The following is a 22,861-nucleotide window of genomic DNA, read 5'->3' on the forward strand; positions in this document are numbered from 1 at the left end:
CCCTCTCATCACCATCTTCCCGCCTTAAATAAAACAACTCAGTTTAAAGCAGCTTTCCTCTGACAAGGAAACAGCGTTTGCCATTAACAAGGCAGGCAAACCTTTTCATAATGAGTTTTTGCAGGTAATGCTGACTCAAGGGAAGCAAGAAGCCCTTCCATTTTAAGATTAAAACCAGGCAAACTGCACATTAAAACTGATGTAGGCCCTGGCCGGTCTGGCACAGTGGACAGAGTGTCAACACATGGACTGAAGGGTACTGGGTTCAATTCTCCTCAAGGCTTGAACCTCGGTTGCAGGCTTGATCCCCAACCCTGGTTGGGGCAAGTGTGGGAAGCAACCAATCGATGTGTCTCTCTCACATCAATGTTTCTCTCTCTCTCTCTTTTTAAAGAAACTCAATATAAAGGTATCCTCAGGATAGGATTTAAAAACGAACAAAATACTGATCCAGATTATGGTTCTACCGTCTTCCCATATCATACATGATGAGGTCAAGGCCACTGATGCTGCACAAAGGTACCCAACACCATACACTCCTGCTTCAAAGCAGGGGCAGCAGGATCAGCCATCACTCTGCAGGTGGAGTGGGCCCACCACCACCACCACCTCCAAACTCAGTTCCCTGTGGTCCTGCAGGAGCAGTCGGCAGCTAGCTCCATGCAGGCCCGGTGCCTGCAATGAATATGGATGTCCTCGGAAGCCTGCTGGAGCCAGCTGCAGTTGCAGCACCACAGTTGCACTTCGAGAAAAAGGCTCTCCTTTATTCCTTGGACCACATGAAATGGAATCAATGTCCTTACTAAATTTAAAAAACAAAACAGTCCACAGCCATCTCATACCGGGCCCAAGGCCATTCCTCTGGAGCTTGGCACAGAGCGACTGACCCCAGCGAGGTCTGTGTGCAGCCGCCTCTCCCTCACACACTTGGCTCTTGGGGAGACAGGGCAGCAGCAGCCAAGGGTGTGCCCAGAAGCAATGCCCAGAGCCAGAGTGGGGACAGGTTTCTTAGGGCCGAAACAGCCACATACAGTATCACAGGTTGGTTAATAAAGCAAAGCAACTGAACACAATGCAGTGGAGTCACATTTCACTCATCTGCCAAATCCGAAAACCTTTCACCTATCAGGCAACCCGCTCAGCACGGTGGTAAATCACCACACAAAGCTCTGCTAGCTGCTCCTGAAAAGTTAGCTCCAGGGTTTGGCCAAGAATCCCAAGTTCACTCAAATCTGCAAGTGGAAACTCCCAACCAAGAAGCTAAGAATGAGCCATCCCAGCCGGCCACAGGGCATACTCCTGGGATGAATCTGGACCACAAGCTGAATGATTCTTTACTCAAGTAAAACAAGACTGAAAAACCACCTCTATCCTGGACCCAGAAAATTACTTCCAAAAACAAAAAGGCAGGCATCGCCGGGGGTTGGGGAGCAGAGAATAACATAGAAGCTGCCCTTCTGTTTGCCAGGGTTCTCACATCACAAGTGGATTAGGGATCATTTGCTTTCCATTAACATGTGAAAATTTGAGGTTCCCTTTGAGACTGAAATTTAGTCCCGTATTTGTATAAAATATACACTAAGATATCAAAGTCGCAAGGTTTTGCCAGAGTCCCAAGCCCTGGAAGGACCATGACCAAGACCAAGCACCACACGCTCTGTTCCTGAGATTCGGGGAAACGTTACTGCCCACTACCCACTCTAATACTCACTTAGACTGGGTCTGTTTGGTGATGTTCCGAATGGTGGCACCTTCTTTGCCTATGATGGCTCCAACGAACTGGGTGGGCACCAGCAGGCGCAGAGGCAGGTCACAGGGCTTCTGCTTGGACACCGATCCCGGAGAGCCCTGCCTCGACGAGCCCCTCTGCCCGAACCCGCGGCGGCCTCGGGGCTGCGGGGCAGCGTTCTGCTGGGAGGCCATCTCGTCCGGGATGTAGGCCACTTTCAACGTGAAGTTCTCCAGCTGGAAGCCATTCAGCTTGTCTAACGCTCTGAAAGGTGACAAGGAGCAAGGGTGGGAAAAGAAATCAAACTTTGTAATAAACCTTTCAGCAAAGCAATACCTATCTCCCCCCCTCAGGATCATCAGCTCAAAATCTTCTGAATAAAGCCAGAGAACAGGTAACCCAGAACAACTGAACCCACACACACACACACACACACACACACACACACACACACGAAAGAAAAACCTGATAAGTTTCCAAAGGGAACATCCTTGTCCTCTACCAATGAAATATAGAAAAAATCTGTCAAACATTTTTACTGAGGTGTAATTCACATACAACATTACATGAGTGTCAGGTGCACCACACAAGGACTCAACAGTCCCATATAATGTGAAATGATCGCAATAAGTCTGGCTAACACTATCATCACACCTAACCACAGAATTTTTTTTCTTGTGATGAGAATTTTAAGATCTCTCTCAGGAACTTTCAAATATGCAATACAGTTGTATTAACTCCCGTTAACAGGCTGAGCGTCACATCCTCAGGTTTACTTGTTTTATAACTGGAAGTGGGTACCTTTCGACTCCCTTCACCCAATTTGGCCACTCATCTCCGATATCCACCAATCTGCTCTTTGAATCTGTGAACTTGTTTTGTGTGTGATTGGCTTTTTTTAGTCTATACATGTGAGATCATAGTGTGTTTACCTTTGTCTGACCTCTTCCTGACTTACTTCACTTACATAACATCCTCAAGGCCCATCCATGTTACTGCATATGCCAGGATTTCATTCCTTCACATGGCTGAATGCTATGCCAGCGTGCATATAAACACACCAGGCTTTCTTGTCACTCCTCCATTGACAGACACTGAATTGTTCTCATACCTCAGCTACTATAGAAAATGCTGCAACCGGAACTCTTCAGTAAGCCATTATTAACCCAAGAGATAACAACGGAGGAGCACGCCAAAAGCCAGGGGAGGGAGTGGGCAGACCTGGTCCAGGCTAGTCTTTCCAAATCAGAAGGGAGATGTTGGAAATATACATCTTCTTACAAAATACAAACATTAAACATCTTAAGCCACAGAGGACAGATCTCTCTCAAACTCTCACAGGAGATGGGTAGGATTTGATACTCAAGACAATCACCCAACACATCCTCAGCACCTACCATGTGCCAGCCCCTGAGCAAACAGTAGTCCCTGGCCGTCTGGAGTTTATGGTCTGGCCTGGGCAGAGAGGCAGGGTGATGATAGGCCAAAAGAAGCCAACGAAGTTATTTTCTACCTCATCTATCCGCCCATCTGTCCACCTCTCTATTTTGAGAGGAGCCTTACTGTTTTTTTCATTTTGAATATTACTATGGAAAAGCGTCCATCCCAATGAGTTTTCAGAAGGTAAGCCTGCAACCCAACTCCAGAGCGAGGACATACCAGCGCATAGCCACCAGTACCTCCCTAGACTTCGAAGACCATAGACCGATTCTGTGTTAAAAATCTGGGTAAATAAGCATATATTAGAATGGGAAGCGTTCTGCTGGGAGGCCAGTTATGTACTCTCTCATGTCTGGCCTCTTTTATTTACCAGGTTTATAAGATTCACTCATGCTGTTGTTTTTTTTTATCTCACCTAAGTATTTTTAAAATGGAGAATGCAATAAAAAACTGACAGAGAAGGTATCACCAAGATACCAAAAGCACACATAAACACACTTTTGATAATACACACTCCCAAGTACACTACAAAGTTAGAAACAAACAAAGGTCCACACTCTGCTAAGGCTGCTCGGACTCTGTCCGATGGGCTTTGAGTTCTCACACACACACCTTCGTAGTGGAAAGAGGCTCAACTAGCGATGAGAATTCTAGTCCAGCTGGAACAATCAGCAGCCATGTGACCTTGGGAAGGTCATGTTCTTATTTGGCACTAGGTTCCTCACCTACAAAATGCAGCGATTCGATTTATGATCCCTTTCAATTAAAAAATTCCAGAATTTGTTTTCTTCTTCCCAGACCTCACTGCTGTATAAAGCACTAATTCTAACAAAATGAGGTTTAACCATTATTGAAAAGTCACACAATTCAGTTTTCTGCTTGTACCAAGAATAAAAGGTTGAGGCACACAATCTATAATAATAAAGTATACTATGCTAATTAGACCAGCTGATGTCCTAGGCGAAGCCAGGGCTGTGATGGAGCCCAGGTCCCGGGTGCTGGAGGGAAAGAGGTGCATCGGCCTCTAGTTCAGTAATAACTACTGAAAGGATGCAACTTAAGGAAATAATTATTGCCAAAGCCGGGAGATTTACCCTCCAAAGGGCTTGATCAATTACATTGGTTCTAAAAGCCCACACACACACACTCAAAAAGCAAAATCTTTGTAAACAACCTGTGCTGTAGAGGACTGGATACATCGACTGTGGAAGGCGTGAAATACTATGTAGAGATTACAAACAGTATAAATATAGTCAATGGAAATAATAAAAGTTATGACACGTGGGACAAAGTCTGCAAAGCTTGGTGGTTATCTCTGAAAGACAAGAAATTCCTTTGTCTCACTGCTTTCTGTTGTTTCTTTTTCCAGAATAAATCTTCTAGTTACATGATTTTTACAGCTGAAGGTTGATTTCCCCCCCTTAGCCATCAGCCAAGTTGTTGAAAACACTTCTAACCATCACAGTGTGCACCAGATGTGGGTCTTCAAACTGATACAGAAGGATCGATCTTCAATGATAGCTTCACAATATAAACAAACTATACTCTGATTCCCTAACGAAAATAAACATCAGAAATAAGAGCCCCTAAGGGAAGGTGGGGATAAGAGGGAGAGATCAACCGAAGAACTTGTGTGCGTCCATATGAGCCTCACCAGTGGTCAAGGACAACAGGGGGTGGGGGACATGCATGGGGAGGGGTTTGGGACGGGGGTGGGGGGGGGGCGGGGTTTGAGGACAAATATGTGATACCTTAATCAATAAATTTAAACAAAAAATAAAAGAAATAAGAGCCCGAAAGAAAAGAAAGTATAAAAGCTAAATGTCTGCTGATTCAGAAGGGCTATTGGTGAGGCTGGCTTCCTTGGACAGTTACCTGAGCACCCCTGGGAGGAAACGGTGTCCCGAGGCCAAGCCTTTCTTGCTCCATGGAACAAGTGATACTAAGGACACTCTCTGTTTTTATGATTTTTTGTTTTCATTATTTTTATTCATTTTATTATTTTAATAATCCAAGACTTCAAGTTAAAACAAATAGGTATTTCCTCATAATATATTACTCTGAACCTTTGATTTTTCTAACCACAAGGTGGCAGGAATTTCCATGTTAAATTCTTAGAGTCAGCCTTATTGAGGAATCAAGTAACAAAAAGAGGCAGCCACAAAGCCTTCAAACTCGGTTCCTAACTCTGAGTATCAGCGCCGGTCATTACCTGGAATGGAGTATAAATGAAGTATATTGAGCAAGAACAGAGTATCATCAGCAGAAATGAGAAATTTGAAAAATGCTTAATAGCTGCTAACTTTGGAGTTCTTGCGAGGAATTGTGATAGGTGTTTTGGAAGCTCTATGTAGGTTTCTCAACAGCCTCATGAGCTAAGAACTGTAATTAGTCCCACTTTACAGGCAGATGTGAACTAAGACACATTAACCTGTCCAGAATGACAGACTCCCACCTCTGCACCAGCACATCCCAGCTACACAGTCTCCCAAGTATCAGGCACAAGGAAAGAAAAGTCAACTCCACCTTCATGACCTGAAGCGATGAGCTTTGAAGGGCTCTTATTTCTGATGTTTTTTTGTCAGGGCAAGGGACTCAGCCGGCCGCGTGGTTGGAGCAGCAGACAGCTGTGCAGCCCAGAGGACCACTGTGCAGAGCTCTGAAAGCACATCCTAAAGGGACCACCTTCCCAGCTCAGACCACCTCAGCTGCTCTAAAAGCAGCCCAGAACCAGGGATTGGGCAAGAATGACTACTATTTCCTTGGTGCCCATGTGCCAGGCCATTTGATAAGCCTGTCTTTCTGTAAATACGTGCCTAAATGAATGACTAGATTGGTTTCTTGTCAGCTCTCATTTTGTGGCTGAGAACACTAAAGCTCAGAGAGTCAGGGTTATGTCAGAGGCCACGCTTTCTCCACGATGCCAAGGAGTGCCAGATCCAATGCCTGGCAAATAAACCCATTCTCCTCACAGCATGAGAATGCACCCCCATCTCCTTAAAAAACGAAACAAAAAAAAACCAAAAAACACAACAACTTACTAGAAAATGTTCAGAACACTGACTCACAAGAACTTTTCCATTCTTTAAATCTATTAACTTTCTCTGAGTTATTTTCTAAAACTCTTTGCTCTTTGGAATTTTTGAGAGAGAGAAAACCCATATTCTTGTAAGGAAACTCAACGTGGGCGATCCTTCTCCACTTCCACCAGCAGGAGGCCCACCCCGAGGACAGGGACTCTGCCTTTAGTCACTGGCATTTGGTCAATATGCAGTTGCGATTCATTGAAGGACTATTAGAATAAGAGATGTAAGGACATGTCCCTCTTTGAAATGCTCATTTATCTGTTTAGGGTGTTTAATTACTGAAATGACAGATTCCCAACAGCCATTTTCTCTCCCCTTCGGACCAACAGGACCCAGCAACCTCTGACAACATTTGTAAAAACCGTCTCCCTGTTCCGTCTGCCTGATGGGTGGGCTGCTCACAGCAGTGATTCTACCCTGGCTCCCTGTCAGCCCGTCCTGTGCTTGACTCTGTGCTTAGAATGCAGGGCCTCTAAATTTCCCGACTCAAGTTCAAAACCAACAGCGTTCTCCCATACGGCTAACTGTTAAGTATCGTCCAGTTAGCTGGCTGTCCTCACCTAAGTTTTCAGGCAGGACAACTAGGACGATCTCCAAATACCCTTGGGTTTAGCATGTTACCCCAGCTTCCATCGAGCAGAGTTGGCTGAAGCAAGCGCTTACTGGAGATCTTCGTGAAGACTGGGGCATGTGAGACAAACAGAGTCTGCATCTCTGCCTCACTCTCACCTCCGCCCGGTCTACTTGGGGTACCAAGAATAGAGTTTGTAAAAATCACTTTTACCACTCACACCACAATTTCTAAGATGTCAAAAAACCTCATGTTAACTGTTCATTTTTTTTTAGTGAGAGAAAGATATGAACAGAAGGAAAAACAGATTTTTTTTAAATGTCTTAAAAGTCTCATTAAAAATAAACATCAGAAGCCTCATTTTTTAGGAAAAAAAGTGGCATGAACATGAGTAGATAATGCTTTCCCCACAGGGTCAGCAAAGCCTGGTAAAGCTGGGTTAGGCGTCAGAAGATCGCACACTCACATGGGGCCGATGGGAATTTAAACTAGTTCAGATTCTACGGAAGAGAACTTGCCAATATTTTTTTTTTAATTAATAAGTATCTTGATCTATTTCTAGGAATTTAACCCACACCCATATTCACACACGTGCAAAGTGATATACAAAAAAGTGATTCTCTGCAGCAGCCATTTTCACACGGGGTGCAGCCAGCTTATTAAACAGGCAGCACCTGACTTATTTCCTTGGCAGCTCTGACCTCTTTTCCCTTAGACTGTCGAATAAAAAAATGACGACAGCCATCCGGTGAGTCAAAACTTCACCTATTCTTTTGTCAGACCAGCAGCAAATATAATCTGGTTTTTTGGTGTGCAGCGGACATTTGGTAGTTTGTGTGCCATGAGCAGAAAAAAGTTGAAAATCGCTACACTCTAGCCTTGCTCATAACTGCAAGATACTCTAAATAAGCTAAACATTCAATTTGGAACTAAGTCATTCTATATTCATACAATGAAATTCTATGCAACTTTAAAAAATAGGTTTCTACGTACAAAACACTCAAGCAATTTTGGGTAACAATACTGGGGAGATCTGCACCATTTACATGCTTGTACCTTTACATTTTGAACCATGTGAGTGTTACCAACCAACATAAAAACGGAAGTCCCCCTGTGCAATGCAAGTTTCCATCTCCTCGCCAGCCCCATCTGTCCTTCCCTGGCTCGTCCAGGAGCGGGCACTGCGTTTGGCCAGCTAGTCCCATCCCCTTTCCCTCCGGACTCAGGCCAGATGGTGTGGTCTTCCCCCTTTCCCCTGCCTGCCCTGTGTATGGAGGTGGTGGAGACTTCCCTGGCCCCTGCCACTCCGCTCTCTGCTGTGGACACCTTGCATGCCATTCCTCTGCCTGCACTGGGAGCAGACAGGTCAAAGGCAGTATCTGTGGGATCCTCATTTCCTCTCTCTAATGTTTAGTCAGTTCATTAGATCATTCCCCAAGCTGAGAAGTGTTTTTTCCTAAGGAAGATGTTTTTATCTGTAGTTTAGGCTCCCCATTGCATCGGAATACATTTTTCCCCACCAATCTAAAATCAAAATACATTGGTTCAATGTCTGCACAGTCCTACATGACAACAGTAACCACTAGGAAAATTGGGAAGCAAGAAAACATTTAACACTATAGCTTAACACACGACCTACTTACCAGCTTTGAATAAAACAGCAATAATGTATGTGTCATATCAGTAAGGGGAAAACCTTAAGGTAATTTGATGATTCCCAGGTCCACAGCTTTTTGCAAATAGGGTGTAGTTCAGCTTCATCCCATATCCACCTACCATTGACATACTGAAAAGGTAATAAAACTAACCAATGCAAATTCTTATTATACCGTCAAAAACATTAAAAGATTTACAAAGTCAAACTTTGCAAAATAAAATTTACTTCTGCTATCCACTAGGCTAAAATATAGGTACCGTACTTAACCTGCTTACTACCCATAGAGATGAAAAGTGTCAATCTGCTTACTGTCTGGCTTGGTCCTTACTGGAATAGGTTACGTTTACGACTGCAGTTTCCGAGTCAGTGTTCACTGAGGGGAGAAAAAAAGGAAGAGAAAGAAACACGTTAGTCTTCTTTTTACGCCCCCCTTTCACAAAATTGAAAGCAATTGAGAAGACGTGTACCTTGCTCACAGCTCTCCACCACTCCATACTGGCCTAGTAAACTATCCAGCACCTAGCAGGAGGGGAGAAAATCACACATTTTCAGTTTCCCAAGGTATTACGAGAGCAGAAATGTTTGCAAATCACAAAGAACTGTGCTGAAAAAGAGCGCCCAAAATTAACTGGGGTCTGGACTCTCCTAGTGAGGGAAGGGCACCATTGCGGGGTCCCCTCTCCTGCATCTCCCAAGATCCCTGGCCGCAGGCTCATGCCTGAGGCAGCTCCGCAGTGCTCACGGCCCCAGCACCGGATTCCCAGGCCGGAGCGGCAGGAAGCATCAGTTTTCCACACACACAGCAACGCCTCATCACACTTCCTCCGTGTACACAGAGTCACGAGACAAGAGCCCACATCAAGTTTCATCTTTAAGATGTTCCTTCTCAAAGAACTTCTTTTTATAGCCAATATGGACTCATCGGAACAGACGACTCTCAAGGCAGGCCAGCAAAATGAAGAAAGAACAGAGCTGATATTCTCTGTGGAGCTAGAGACTAAGCTGAGTGGTATATCAATACTTAGTAAAAGGTGTAAAAAAAGAGAAGCGAACATTTCTAAATCTATGCGAGGCTGGAAGAAGCACAACTGGAAACTGTCTGCTACATCTTCCCTGCGGCTGCATCATTCCACTGCGCGTGCTGGTCTGATGCGAGGCCGGGAAAGAGCGCCTGCACCGCGTCAGACCGAGACTGTGGGTGCCCCTCTCATCAGTATGAGCCAAACCCAACTCTCCTTCCAAGAACCAGAAAAAGAGGTTTCTGAAAAATAAACTAAGATGAGATTCTATTAACTTCTAGGGAACCAATTATCCATTAACAACTTTGACGAACGGCTCCTGAGAATGTGTTCTGGCCCCAGCACACAGTAAAGCATCAAGAGATCCACTGAGTGCTCAGGTAATTAATTCCCTGCTAAACTTTAAGCAACTTCTCCTAAAGGAACATTTATCTTGTGTGGTCTCTTTCAGGCTTTTGTCTACTGATTCTGATTTTAAAACTATAGGCAGGTATGTCTAGGAATAAACTTTTTTTTTTTATTTTTCCCCATTTTATTATTATTTTTTTAAATATATCTTTCTTGATTTCAGAGAGGAAGGGAGAGAGAGAGAGAGAGAGAATCAATGATGAGAATCACCGAATGGCAGCCTCCTGCACATCCCCCTATGGGGATCAAGCCCGCAACCAAGGCTTGTGCCCTTAACCGGAATCAAACCCGGGACCCTTCAGTCCGCAGGCCGATGCTCTATCCACTCAGCCAAACCAGCCAGGGCTATGTTTCCCCATTTTAAATAAGGCTAATTAATACCTATTTGTGAATGAGGAGTCATTACATTTTTCATAGTGACATTTTGACGTGAATTTCCTTTGAGTGGGGGCTATTTTTAGCACACACTGATCTCTGTCTCTACAGCTGCTATTAAATCAGAACGCTTCATCTTTAATTCAGAGCCCACATATCTCTCATGGTCAGTCTCGGCCACCAGGATGCACGGTCACATGAACAGGGTTTCCGTTCACTACACTGTCCCTGGCAGGGGAATGCACAGACATGGGAAGACATCCCCGGGGCTCCTGAGTGAAGGAAGGGCTTCTCAGAGGAAGTTCTCGGCGGCTTACTAGGAACGGCACTCCCCAACTGTGTTCGCCTGCTGCAGAGGTGAATCTGACACGCATGTCATGCTGATCACAGACATCGTTTATAAAAGCGGGAAATGTAGAAAACTTCTTACAATGCCACCCAAAGAGGCATAATATGCAACATGTAACACCTTAAAATCTAAAAAAAAAAGCAACCTGTGTTTTTAAGACAAAAATCTTTCAATACCAAAAATGTTGTATATGGCCGAGACCGGTTTGGCTCAGTAGATAGAGCGTTGGCCTGCGGACTGAAAGGTTCAGGGTTCGATTCCGGGCAAGGGCATGTACCTTGGTTGCGGGCACATCCCCAGTGGGAGGTGTGCAAGAGGCAGCTGGTCGATGTTTCTCTCTCATCAACGTTTCTAACTCTCTATCCCTCTCAATTCCTTTTTGTGTAAAATCAATAAAATATATATTTTTTAAATGTTTTACATGCATATTAATAGAATTATAAAGAGGTATTTAAATTCATTCCATCTTAATAATTAAAGCAGTAGGAATGGTCCAGAAGGAAATTGGACAGCTGAAAGATGTCTAATTAGCATATTAATATAGATATATACACACATACAGGCAGATAAATAAATGATACAAGAAAACTTTTAACTTAAAAAATCGAGGAAATATACATAAAAATTTCACTGCATCTACTGTACAAAGTTTAATATGTTGAAAATAAAATTGCTTGTAGAGTTAAACATTCTATTTGTAGATAATAATAAATGTTACCAATTACCAGAACTATCCTGTGTGTAAAATCTCTGTGGGGCAGGGGATTAAAAACAACAATTCTATCTTCTAAAAATGGCGAATTTACTGTTGTAAATTATATTTCAATAAGCCTTGCACTAATAATAAATAAAAAACACACAACACACACACACACAAACACACACACACACACACACACACAAAAACCACACACTATAATTCTTAAAGGAAAAATAGGTCCATCATCAGTCTTTGTTGGGGACAAGTTAACCAGACAACCTAGGGGGGTGTTTATCCAGACACCCGAGAGGAATTTCAATGGGTCTTTGTAAGTTTGGGGGGTCATCACAACTGAGAGATGGGGAAAGACTGCCAATAACCCAATCAGAATCACAAATCCCCCAGGGCCTGAGCAATGCTAAGCAGCCCGTTTCCCTCTAACGGCTGGGAAGGCACTCATCTGAGAGCTCTGCAGATCAGGACCACCACACTGCACCCTGCCACTCCACCCACTGAGCTCCCGCGTAAATACAGCTCCTCCCCAGTCTGCCCTGTGGATGCAGCCTGCATTACGGGAAGGAAAGACACGTGTTCCTGTATCTGTTCCATAAACCGCCACCGCCATCCCTAGGTTCCTGCCTCCTCTCAGTTCCCAGAATGTCTTGTCTCTTCTCCCATCCATCTCAACCACAAATGTTTCTTTTAAACAGCCTTGTTTTAATGGTAAAAACAAACAAAACCCGAAATACTGCCACGGCACATTTCCAACATTTCCACAATCTCTTAACAAACCAGAACGCTCATTCCTAATTGAACTTGTTTTACTCAAGCCCACAGAAAACATTTCTCTGTGCTTATGTAAGTCTAACTCCAACTGGGAGGGAAGACGCTACCAAAGCAAATTACAGCCGCAGAGGGAATGAATGTCTTGGCGGAATCCCCCTTTTTATATATTTACAACTTGAAAATCTCAAATGTTCAGCACTTTAAAAAAATTAAAAGTTCATCCACATGTGGAAATAGCAAGAAAGAAGCACATGCTTAAACACAAACATTGTCACTTTCCTTCACATCGTTGTAAAGACTTAGGTCATTCCTAAAAGTGAGAGTGGAAGCAATCTAAGTGCCTCCACCTGAAGGGCAAGCACAATGTGGTACAGCCACACGACTGAGTATTTGGCCATAAACAGGGATGAAGTGCTGATACATGCCACAACATAGATGGACCTGAAAACAGTAAGTGAACGATGCCAATGCCAAAAGACCACACCTTAAGGTTCCATTCACAGGAAATGTCCAGAAGAGGGAGCGCTGCAGAAACAGAGGTAAACCGGTTAGTGGCTGCATCGGGCTGGAGCGAGGGAAGGGCGGCAGCTAAAGGTTTCTTGTGAGGTGATGAAAACGCTCTAAAGCTGACTGTGGTGATGCTTGCACATATCTGTGATCATACAAAAACCACAGAACTGTGCACTCTAAATGGGGGAATAGTGCAGTGTGTGAATTATAGCTCAATAAAACTTAAAAATAACTAAGATCAATAATACTAGCTTGCCCTAACCAGTTTGGCTCAGTGGATAGAGTGTCAGCTGGAGGACTGAAGGGTCCCAGGTTCAATTCCGGTCAAGGGCATGTACCTTGGTTGCGGGCACATACCCAGTAGGGAGTGTGTAGGAGGCAGCTGACAGATGATGTTTCTCTCTTGTTGATGTTTCTAACTCTCTATCCCTCCCCTTCCCTCTCTGTAAAAAAAAAAAACAACCACAATTAAATTATATATTTTAAAATACTTTAAAAAAATAATAATACTAGCTAATTACCTAGGTTTGTTTAACCCTTGAAGTATTATTAAAGTGAAATTTTATCAGTTTTGCCATTACGTATGTACTCATGAAACCACTGCCATAATCAAAGTAAGTTTCTTCATGCCCTCTTCAATCTAGTAGCCTAATTTATTCAAACACAAACACCAAAATAAAGATGGCTGAAAAACTATCTTTGTAACTCACACATGATCACATTTCCTCTGCCACAGTAACAAACCCCTCCATCCCCACCCCCCACCAAACCAGCTATTTCAGCTGGTCCCCTTGGGCAGGGAGGACTTCATGCTCTCCAGGAAAACCTGCTGCTGCTGACTTGTTCTTCACACCCACTGCTCAGGCCCCATCACCTTGAACCAAAGGCCTAACTGGCATCCTTGACTCCAGCCCACCACCCCATAACCATTCTCCTCCTGGAATTACTCCTCTCCAGGGGCCTCTGGATGCCCTCAGTGTTCTGGAACAGCCTGCCTCTTCCAACCCCTTTAACCCGCTTCCCCCACACCTACTCCTGCCACACCCTCAGAGTGGGGAGGGCGCTCTTGTTTCCATAGCACCTGAGCTTACCTAATCCTGCGAATGAAGGCAATGCCATTTTATAGCCTCTTCACTGGTCTTTCTCCTCCCACCGGATTAGTGATTACTAACCACAGTGACTGACTACATGGCAGGTGTGTTGCAAGTAATCCATCCCTAAGAGTTACACTGGCTTCTATGTATGTATTTCAGAAACTTTGTATGCAACCTGAATAATTTCACCTTCATCTTCCTGAGGCTCATTATTAAAAGTCCACCTAGTATTGCTACCTCCTACTCCGAACCCTCAGATTCATTTCTGCAGCCAATTGCTGGTTCTCGGAACAGTGAAGCCTGCCCTGTCCCAGTGTGCCAGCCGCTGGCTACATGGGGCTGTTGGGCCTTAGAAATGTGCTCAAATGTAAAATAGATCCATATTTAGAAGACATAGTAAAAAATGTTTTAAATATTGATTACAAGTTAAAATTATAACATCTTAGATACATTTGCTTTAGCAAATTATTAAAAATAATTTCACCTGTTTTCTTAATTTTTTTTTTTATGCGGCCACTAGAAAATTTTAAATTCCCTAATGGCCTGTATTATCTTTCCACTGGACAGTTCTGGGCTAGACGCTCTATCCACTGAGCCAGACCGGTTTCAGCTAGACTGATTTTTTTTAAATCATTTTTTATTTTCAATTACACTTGATATGCATCATTATATTAGTTTCAGGTGTACACCCGTGACCAAACATTACACAACTTAGTAAGGGATCACCCCAATAAATCCCACACCCATCCACCACCACACCTAGTTATTAGAATATTAACTATATTTCCTCTGCTGTACTTTTTAAAGCTGAGCGAATCAACTCACACCCTATAAACTCAAAGAACTTCCCTTTGTAACGAATAGCATCCAAAATCCCTAACACGTGTCGGAAGGCCGGTGTGACGCCCTCATCATCCAATGCCACTCTCCCCTCTGCCAACCACACTGCCTTTCCACAGTGACTTCTGGGAGACACCCCAGGAGCTTTCTAGGAGCAGCATGTCCCACATGGTTTTCTATGTTCACTCATTTAGGCCACACGATCCCATGAGGTACCATCCCGTTTCACAGAAGGTAAATTACAGCACAGATTCCAAAGTGATGGAGAAGTGACTGAAGCCCCAGCTGTCAGAGCCACACTCTTTCCCACATGCTGAACTAAGCTGCCCCATTTCTTTACCCAATTAAATTGAAATATGATGACACAAACTAAAACCAGTTCAATCCTGACTTCGCTTGATGATCACAATCATCAACTGGTAGGAAAGAACTTTATCAACTCCCATCCTCTCAAGTGCCATTACTGTATTTTTATGTACCTTATTCAAATGAAGGTATTAACCAGCATTAACTTGTTCTATATTTTACTAACAGAAATATTTGTAAAAAACACTTGAAATAATATAAACTTAGGGCCCCTTCTGACCACCTGCTTCTAAACTATTTACTTCCCCCAAACTAAAAAAAAAAAAAAAAACTAAAAAAAAAAACAACCATGGTCAGTTTGGTGGGTCTCTCCAGGTGGTTTAGAAATATGTGTGTCATATGAAAAGATGCTCAACATCATTAGTCCCCAAGGAAATGCATTTCAAAACCAAATGAGATGTTACTTTATACGCAATAGGAATAGCTATATATCTTAAAGAAAAACAGTAAGTCTTAGCAAGTATATGAAAAAAATCAGAACCCTCACACACCTGAGAGGAATATAAAATAGTCCAGCCTCTATGGAAAACAACATGGCAGTTACTAAAAAAAATAAATAACAATAGAATTACCATATGACCTGACAACTCCACTTCTGGATAAATACCCAGAACTGAAGCAGAGATTTGAAGAAATAGTTATGCACCTACGTCATAGCAGCGTGATTCACAAGTACCGAATAGTAGAAACAACCCAACTGGAGAAACAAAACGTGGTCTACACATACAATGGAATATGATTCAGCAGAAGACAAAAGTGAAGACTGATACATGCCACCGTGTGGATGAACCTTGAAAACATTATGTTCAATGAAATATGCCAGACATAAAAGGTCACGTATTGCATATTCCATTGATCAGATTGGTAACTCCACAGAGACAAAACAGGCGAGTGGTTGTCGGGGGCTGGGGAAGGGAGAATTGGGAGTGAGTGCTAACAAACGGAGATTCTTTTGGGGCTGATGACAATGTCCTGGAATTAGTAGTGATGGTTATACAACCTCATCGATACGTTAAAACCCACTTGGTAAATTTTATAATTATGTGAATTTTAAAGGTTTTTAAAAAAAAATGTATGTGTATATGCATATACTACTATATATATTCACATATGTACTCAGAAGAATTTTTGTAAATATTTACATACTAAAGGCCCGGTGCACAAATTCATGCACAGGTGGGGTTCCTTGGCCTACCAGGCAATCGGGGCCTAGTCTTGGTCTTGGGGGGAAGGACCATAGAGGTTGGCCGGCCGGCCAGGGGGAGGGACCACGGGAGGTTGACCAGCGGGGGGGTGCGGAGAGGTTGGCCGACCACAGGAGGCTGGCTGTGGGAGCGCACTGACCACCAGGGCAGCTCCTGTGTTGAGCTGGTGGTCAGTGCACATCATAGCTACTGGCTGGTCATAATAGTTGATTAGGCTCATATATATAATATATGCACACTCCTCAAAATGTGGCTATTATCCCCATTTTGCAGATGAATCAACAGAGGCATATTTTATATAACTTGTTTAATATGACATTATTCATCTTGTTTTTCCTCTGTCATCTTGGTGGCCAATCATGTTGGTAAATACAAATCTAGCACGTTCATTTTAACTGCCACATGGAATTCCACAGCACCAGCTATTAACCTGCTCTCTTTTCTCCAGTCCCCTCCCACTGCAGCAGCCCCCCCAAACCTTAAACACCGAGCCTCCTGTGGTCCACCCCCACATGCCACAGATCTTGGGAGAATCCAGCAGTGAGCCGGAAAGCAGTGACTGACCAGGCCTCCTCCAGGTCTCAGCCCTAAACCAAAATTTCCAACACTAGGGAGGGAATCCTAGTCGCAAACCCCAGTTTCACTCACTCACTTATTCCTTGTGCAGAAAGGCCGGATTACAAATTACTAGAGGAAAGGGAGAGACAGCAGTACAAAAGCCTAATTACAATTCTAACATAATCCTGGGTAAGGGCACTGATTAAGAAGTATCTTATCCAAGTGAAGTGAAAAATATCCAAAAGTAAGTGGCCCCCAAAACTGGTAGTAGACTATGCCAGATGTTGGCATTTTACCCTTGTTTAAAATTTTAATCTTTTTAAAGAGAGATGGGGGGATAAGAGGGAAACAAGAGAGAGGATGGGAGAGAGAAAGAGAGACACTGATTTGTTGTCCACTTATTTATGCATTCATTGGTTGATTCTTATATGTGCCCTGACCAGGGATTGAACCCACAACCTTGACATATTAAAACGACGCTCTAACCAACTGAGGTACCTGGCCAGAGCTACAGTTTACTTATTTTTAATAGAAATAAAAACAGCTAGAGAAGGAAAAGAAAGGTGGGTTCCAAAGTCAGTACTGATAAGAATATTTCCTATAAAAATGACTCCTTCAGATGTGCATTAGTGATTCTACTAGGCTCTATGGAGCCTTATAATAAAATCCCTGGAACTGACAAATGGGTGAACAATGTGACATATTCATACACTGAAATACCACCTGGCCACACGAAGGAATGAAGTACATTCTACAATATGGATGCACCTTGAAAACATTGTGCTAAGAGGCCATGTATTATGTACTTTCATTTCTGTGACATGTCCACAATAAGGTAAACCCATAGAGACAGAAAGTAGATTCACGGTTACTAGGGGCTGGAAAGAGGCTGGAAGATAGGAAGGTCAGTGATCATTAACATCTATTGGGTTACTTTTTGGAATAAAAAAAAAAGTTCCAAAATTAGATAGAGGTAATGGTTCCTAACCCTGTGAATCTATCAAAAAAACTCTGAATTATACATTTTAAAGGGATGACTACCAACGTTTGACTTGAGAAAAGGCTTTCTAAGATTCAGAAGAGACAAAAACAAGCATTTCTATTTTAAAAGGTTAAAATGGACAGCACTCATTGCATTAAGATGGACAGTGGTCAGTTTCTTAGTGAGATGAGCCCAACTCCTCAGCCCCTCAGTGGGCACTCCGCAAGCCACATCACCGTGCTTAGAGTTAACTCACTGCTGTCGCCCAGGCTCAGCAAGTCTTCTGCCACAGGGTGGCCTTCCCTCGGCCCACAGAAAGTCTGGGCCTGTCACCTCACCACTAATCACCCTGACCGGTCCAGTCCTTCATGTTAGTGCCAGGTAACCTAGGTAACTGAGACATCACACATGTCCTTGAACACGTAAATCAAACACGTTAGCCTTTCAATACCTAAAAGCTGGTTCACCTGTAATGAATGACAGTCTCATGTCCAGAGAATGTGGGCATATAACCTTCCCTTCACTGAACAAACATCTGCAACTGCCAAGGAGAAGAAAGGCCCACATTGCGGTAAGCACAGTTCAGAACCGTACAAAACATTCCAGTCAGTTCCGTGTCCTCCTCCAAGAGATGCAGAAACCAGGCCCCCAGAGGGAAACAGCTGTGCAGGTCCGGGAGCACCGCAGACAAGGCCCGAGGGAGGGTCTGGAGTCCTGCATCTCGGACAGACAATGCACCCTCGCTGTGCTCTCTTCCCGTCCTGGGAGGACTGGTAGATGTGAGTGAGGTTGCAGACATTCTCAGGGGAGCAGTAGAGATGTATGGGAGTCCAATGGACAGGCTTTTAATAGCGCATCCAGCCCAAGGAGACAAATAGGGATCTTCTTGCATTCTGGCTGCAAACAACTGGTTGTGACTATGGTGTTTAAGGAGGATTCCAAGGTGTCATCCAGGCTCAGGGCGAAAAGCTCTCCTTGAGTCCCTCCTGCTGTGGAAGGGAGGAGGAGTGGCCCCAAGCACCTTAGGTCTCCCCCTACCTGCTCAAAGGACGGGGTCCTTTGGGCACACAGTCCATGCGTGGCTCCACGAACGTTGGTAAGCTGAACAATGAAGCTTGCCCATATGTACACCGTAATTATTTGGATGGTATATGGGTTGTTGATTTTAAAAACTAATTGGTTATTGAGGGTCTAAAGGTAGGGAACCAGGGATCTTGAGGTCTTTTAGCTACAGAAAAGCCTACCTGACTAAAAAAATAACTACTTTCCTGCTGAAACCGGTTTGGCTCAGTGGTAGAGCATCGGTCTATGGACTGAAAGGTCCCAGGTTCGATTCCGGTCAAGGGCATGTACCTTGGTTGCGGGCACATCCCCAGTAGGAGGTGTGCAAGAGGCAGCTGGTCGATGTTTCTCTCTCATCAATGTTTCTAGCTCTCTCTCTCTCTCCCTTCCTCTCTGTAAAATATCAATAAAATATATATTTTTTAAAATAAAATAAAATAACTACTTTCCAAAAGGATGAAGCAACTCACCAAAGACAACTGACACGGACTTTTCAGAATACATACAAGAAAAACTAAAAGCCAGGGGAAATAAAAGATTTAAAAAATGAGTATGAAATCAGCAGTGAAGTTAAAACCCTAAAACACGCTGTGAAGTAGAGGAGATCCATACACTCAGTGACAGACGCCCTGGACCCAGGCACAGAGGGAACGAAAGCTCTACTACACACAGCAAAGCTCTGTCTCTGGCAGCAGAGAGAAACATGAGCAAAGATCCTCTTATTAAACGAACATTAATTAAACAATAAGTTGGGATAAAATCCCAGCATTCAGAAACAAAGCTGTGTCTGATGAAAGACTTGCTCGGTTTAGTTAAGCGAGAAAGAAACGAACATGATTAGGTCATGTCTTTTATTGAGGGAGGGGGAAATGATGAAGATTATGTGAAATCAGAAGTATTTGTTCAGCTGGGGAAACACTGGAAGTGCACGGAGCATGCTCTGGGTTGATGGACATGGGATTTGCGGAGAAAGAAGAACTCGGAGGATATGACGGGATCGCCTCAGGCTCAGCATTAATCCTTCCTAATGAGGCTGGGGTCTTGGGCGTGGCCTGCCCAATACTACAGTCCACAGGTCACAGAGAAGCAACTGCAGGTCCTGCCGAAGGCGTTCTGCCATCTGCGTCACGAACAGCAACTGCTAGAAACACCTATGATCCAGGACATTTCCTGCCTCATGATGGGAATTATCTTCATCTCGAAGAGTCTCGCCACATGCAAAATATCGCTGGAAGTCTTCTGAAAGGAAGGTTACAAAAGCCACTGCTTCCCTGTGGCTTTGCGTGGAGAAAGTGCAGTGGGTTTTAAGCATGTAACAATAAGGAGCAATAAAAAGCGATCTGAGTTACTCATTACTAACCGTGAGGGTGGTTAGGTTCACTCCCATCACTAACCACACGTTTTATAAAAAGTAACATTTATGTTTGTGTGTCTGTGTGTGGGGTGGGGGTGGGGTTCCTGAAAATCAATTCATTACCATCAATCCAACTAAGCTAACTAAACAATTTCAATCCTTCGACGTCCACGGAGGAGGGGAGACACAAAGCATAGAGCAAGAGGAATCCTGCGAAGGGAACACAGAGATCTCTATCTGGGCTTGGCCGCGTTCTGAAAAGCATCACATTGATTCTGTTCAACCAGCGCTCACTGAACACTTCCTTTTGTCCCCAGACAAGAACCGATTGACGACTGAGGAGCCAGTGCATGTGCGCTACGTGAGGGTCTGTGTACCACACACATCTAGGAAAAGCCACAGAAAACCACAGCCTTTCTTGTCCCCACGTGGGAAAAACTCTCAATAGTAAGGTTATGTTTGGGTAAGACAAAGCAGGCCATTTAGCAATGCAAGACACAAAGGGGGAAATGTTCTGAGTGCCGAGGAACCTTGCCCTCTGGCTGCGGATCCTAAAATTGGAATGAAGAGTGCCTGCCAGTCCCAAACACTGTACTGTGCTAACCCCCCTGCCTGGGCCTTCTCCCTCCCCCGGTCAACCCCGAAAATGTGGGTCCTTAATATCAGAGGTAGGAAGCATAGCCTTCACATCTCTAGAGCTGAATCACATGCGCACCTGAAGAGGGCAGCAAGATCTGCGCTCCTTTCTCCATGCCTTATCCCAGTGGTCGGCAAACTGCGGCTCCCAAGCCACAAGCGGAGCTGAGGTTTGATGCTCTGTTGACTAATAAGCTTGATCCCCAGTAGGGGATGTGCAGGAGGTAGCCGATCAATGATTCTCATCATTGATGTTTCTATCTCTCTCTCCCTTTCTTTCTGAAATCAATAAAATAAAATAAAAAATTTTTAAATAAATTACATGATTATCTGCTATACTATATACCTGAAACTAATTCAAATAATATTGAATGTAAACTGTAACTGAAAAATGAAATAACAAAAAGATGTCTGATGTCAGAAGTGTTGTAATTAAAAAATGATACAGATTGATGTTCAACAGAAACCTTACTTCTGTCCCCTTGGCACAGAGAACAGCAAGAGTTCTGGGGGCCCCTATGAGTTCAGAAAACGCAGACCTGTCGTTCCCATGCAGAAAAGATCCCAGTTTTTAAATGGGCTTTTTAAGTTGCTTGTTTGGCTGTTTGGCCATGGAACAATAAAGTGTGGATAACTGTTACCTTATTTTCCACCCCCAAATAGTAAACTTCCTTTCCTGTAAACCTCCGTTATGGAATCACACTTATTCCTAAACAGCACAGCTCAGGTATTATGTATAATAAAAAGCTTTGCCTGACCATGGCCGGTTTGATTCAGTGAACAGAGCATCAGCCTGAGGACTGAAGGTCCCAGGTTTGATTCCAGTCACGGGCATGTACCTTGGTTGTGGGCACATCCCCAGGAGGAGGTGTGCAGGAGGTAGCTATTCGATGTTACTCTCTCATTGATGTTTCTAACTCTCTATCCCTTTCCCTTCCTCTCTGGGGGAAAAAAAAAAAAAATCAGTAAAATATATATATTAAAATAAAAAAGCAGCTCTTCCTGGCCCTGACCAGTGTTGTTCAGTTGGTTGAGCAATGTCCTGTGCACCAAAAGGTTTGATTCCAGGTCAAGGCACATGCTCAGTGTGGGGTGTGCAGGAGGCAGCCTATTAATGACTCTCTCTCATCACTGATGTTTCTATTTCTCTCTCCCCTTCCTTCCTGTCTGAAATCAATATATAAAATATATTTATTTTTTTAAGTATATTTCTTTATTGATTTCAGAGAAGAAGGAAAGAGAGAAATGATGAAAGAATCATTGATTGGCTGCCTCCTGCACGCCCCCTACTGGGGACCAAGCCCACAACCCAGGCAGATGAGAGGCAACCAATCAATGTGTCTCTCTCACATGTTTCTCTTCCTCTCTCTCTCAAATCAATTTTTTAAATAAAGTTCCTATCATTTAAGCCACCCACTTTATGGTATTTTGTTATTGTAAGTAGCCCAAGCAAACTGATAGAGATGTTATTTTTTAGAGACACATACTGAAGTATTTACTAAATAAGTAATATGTCTAAGGTTTACCTCAAAATAATCTGGAAAAAGGTGAAAAGGGTATAGAGTTATAAACAAAACAAGACTGCCTGACCACATATTAACAATGGTTGAAACTGTCATTATTTTAGCCCGTTTTGCTTAAGCTTTAGATTTTCATAATAGGTTCACTATTAAAGAACGTGAAGACCATGAAATGACCGTCTCAAAAGCACTATGGCAGTACAGGACCAAAGTCCAGGCATCGCAGCGCCAGGGCGGTGAGCACAGGAGGTGGCAGTTTGGAGGCAGAACGCTTGCCTCACTGCCACTCAGATGCAAGCCAGAGGAAAGCGCTGTTTCCCCCCACACCCCCCCTTCACCGGGCCATTTCTAAGAGGCCGCGTCTCACCAGCCCAAAGCAATGAGACAGCAAGAACTCTACTGACCAGTTTACCAAAAACTTCCCCCCGGAACCTGTCCAAGTCCATTCCTCACTCATAACCACATAGTTCCTCCAGACCTGGGAAAGATCCAATTTCTGTTGGGTTCGCTGTCAAACTTTCAATGGCAGGTTGAAAGCAAATAAATGATAATTACAAATAATACATAGGAACTGACTTTTGCGAGGGGGTGAGGGGTAGTTTTCGGTTTGAGTA

General features: G+C 43.7%; 1 protein-coding gene across 1 annotated transcript in view; it reads right to left on the reverse strand.

Annotated features, from left to right (window-relative positions):
* Positions 1 to 22,861, reverse strand: part of IGF2BP3 (insulin like growth factor 2 mRNA binding protein 3) — an 80,236-nt gene that overhangs the window by 24,383 nt on the left and 32,992 nt on the right. Inside the window, exons 4-6 of the mRNA XM_036453714.2 lie at positions 8,951 to 9,002; positions 8,793 to 8,856; positions 1,712 to 1,993 (exon numbers count right to left, since the gene is read on the reverse strand). Coding sequence (XP_036309607.1) covers positions 1,712 to 1,993; positions 8,793 to 8,856; positions 8,951 to 9,002 — 398 coding nt within the window. The remainder of the gene's footprint in view (positions 1 to 1,711; positions 1,994 to 8,792; positions 8,857 to 8,950; positions 9,003 to 22,861) is intronic.

Source organism: Pipistrellus kuhlii, unplaced genomic scaffold (assembly GCF_014108245.1).
Source record: "Pipistrellus kuhlii isolate mPipKuh1 unplaced genomic scaffold, mPipKuh1.p scaffold_m20_p_26, whole genome shotgun sequence".
NCBI lineage: Eukaryota > Metazoa > Chordata > Mammalia > Chiroptera > Vespertilionidae > Pipistrellus > Pipistrellus kuhlii.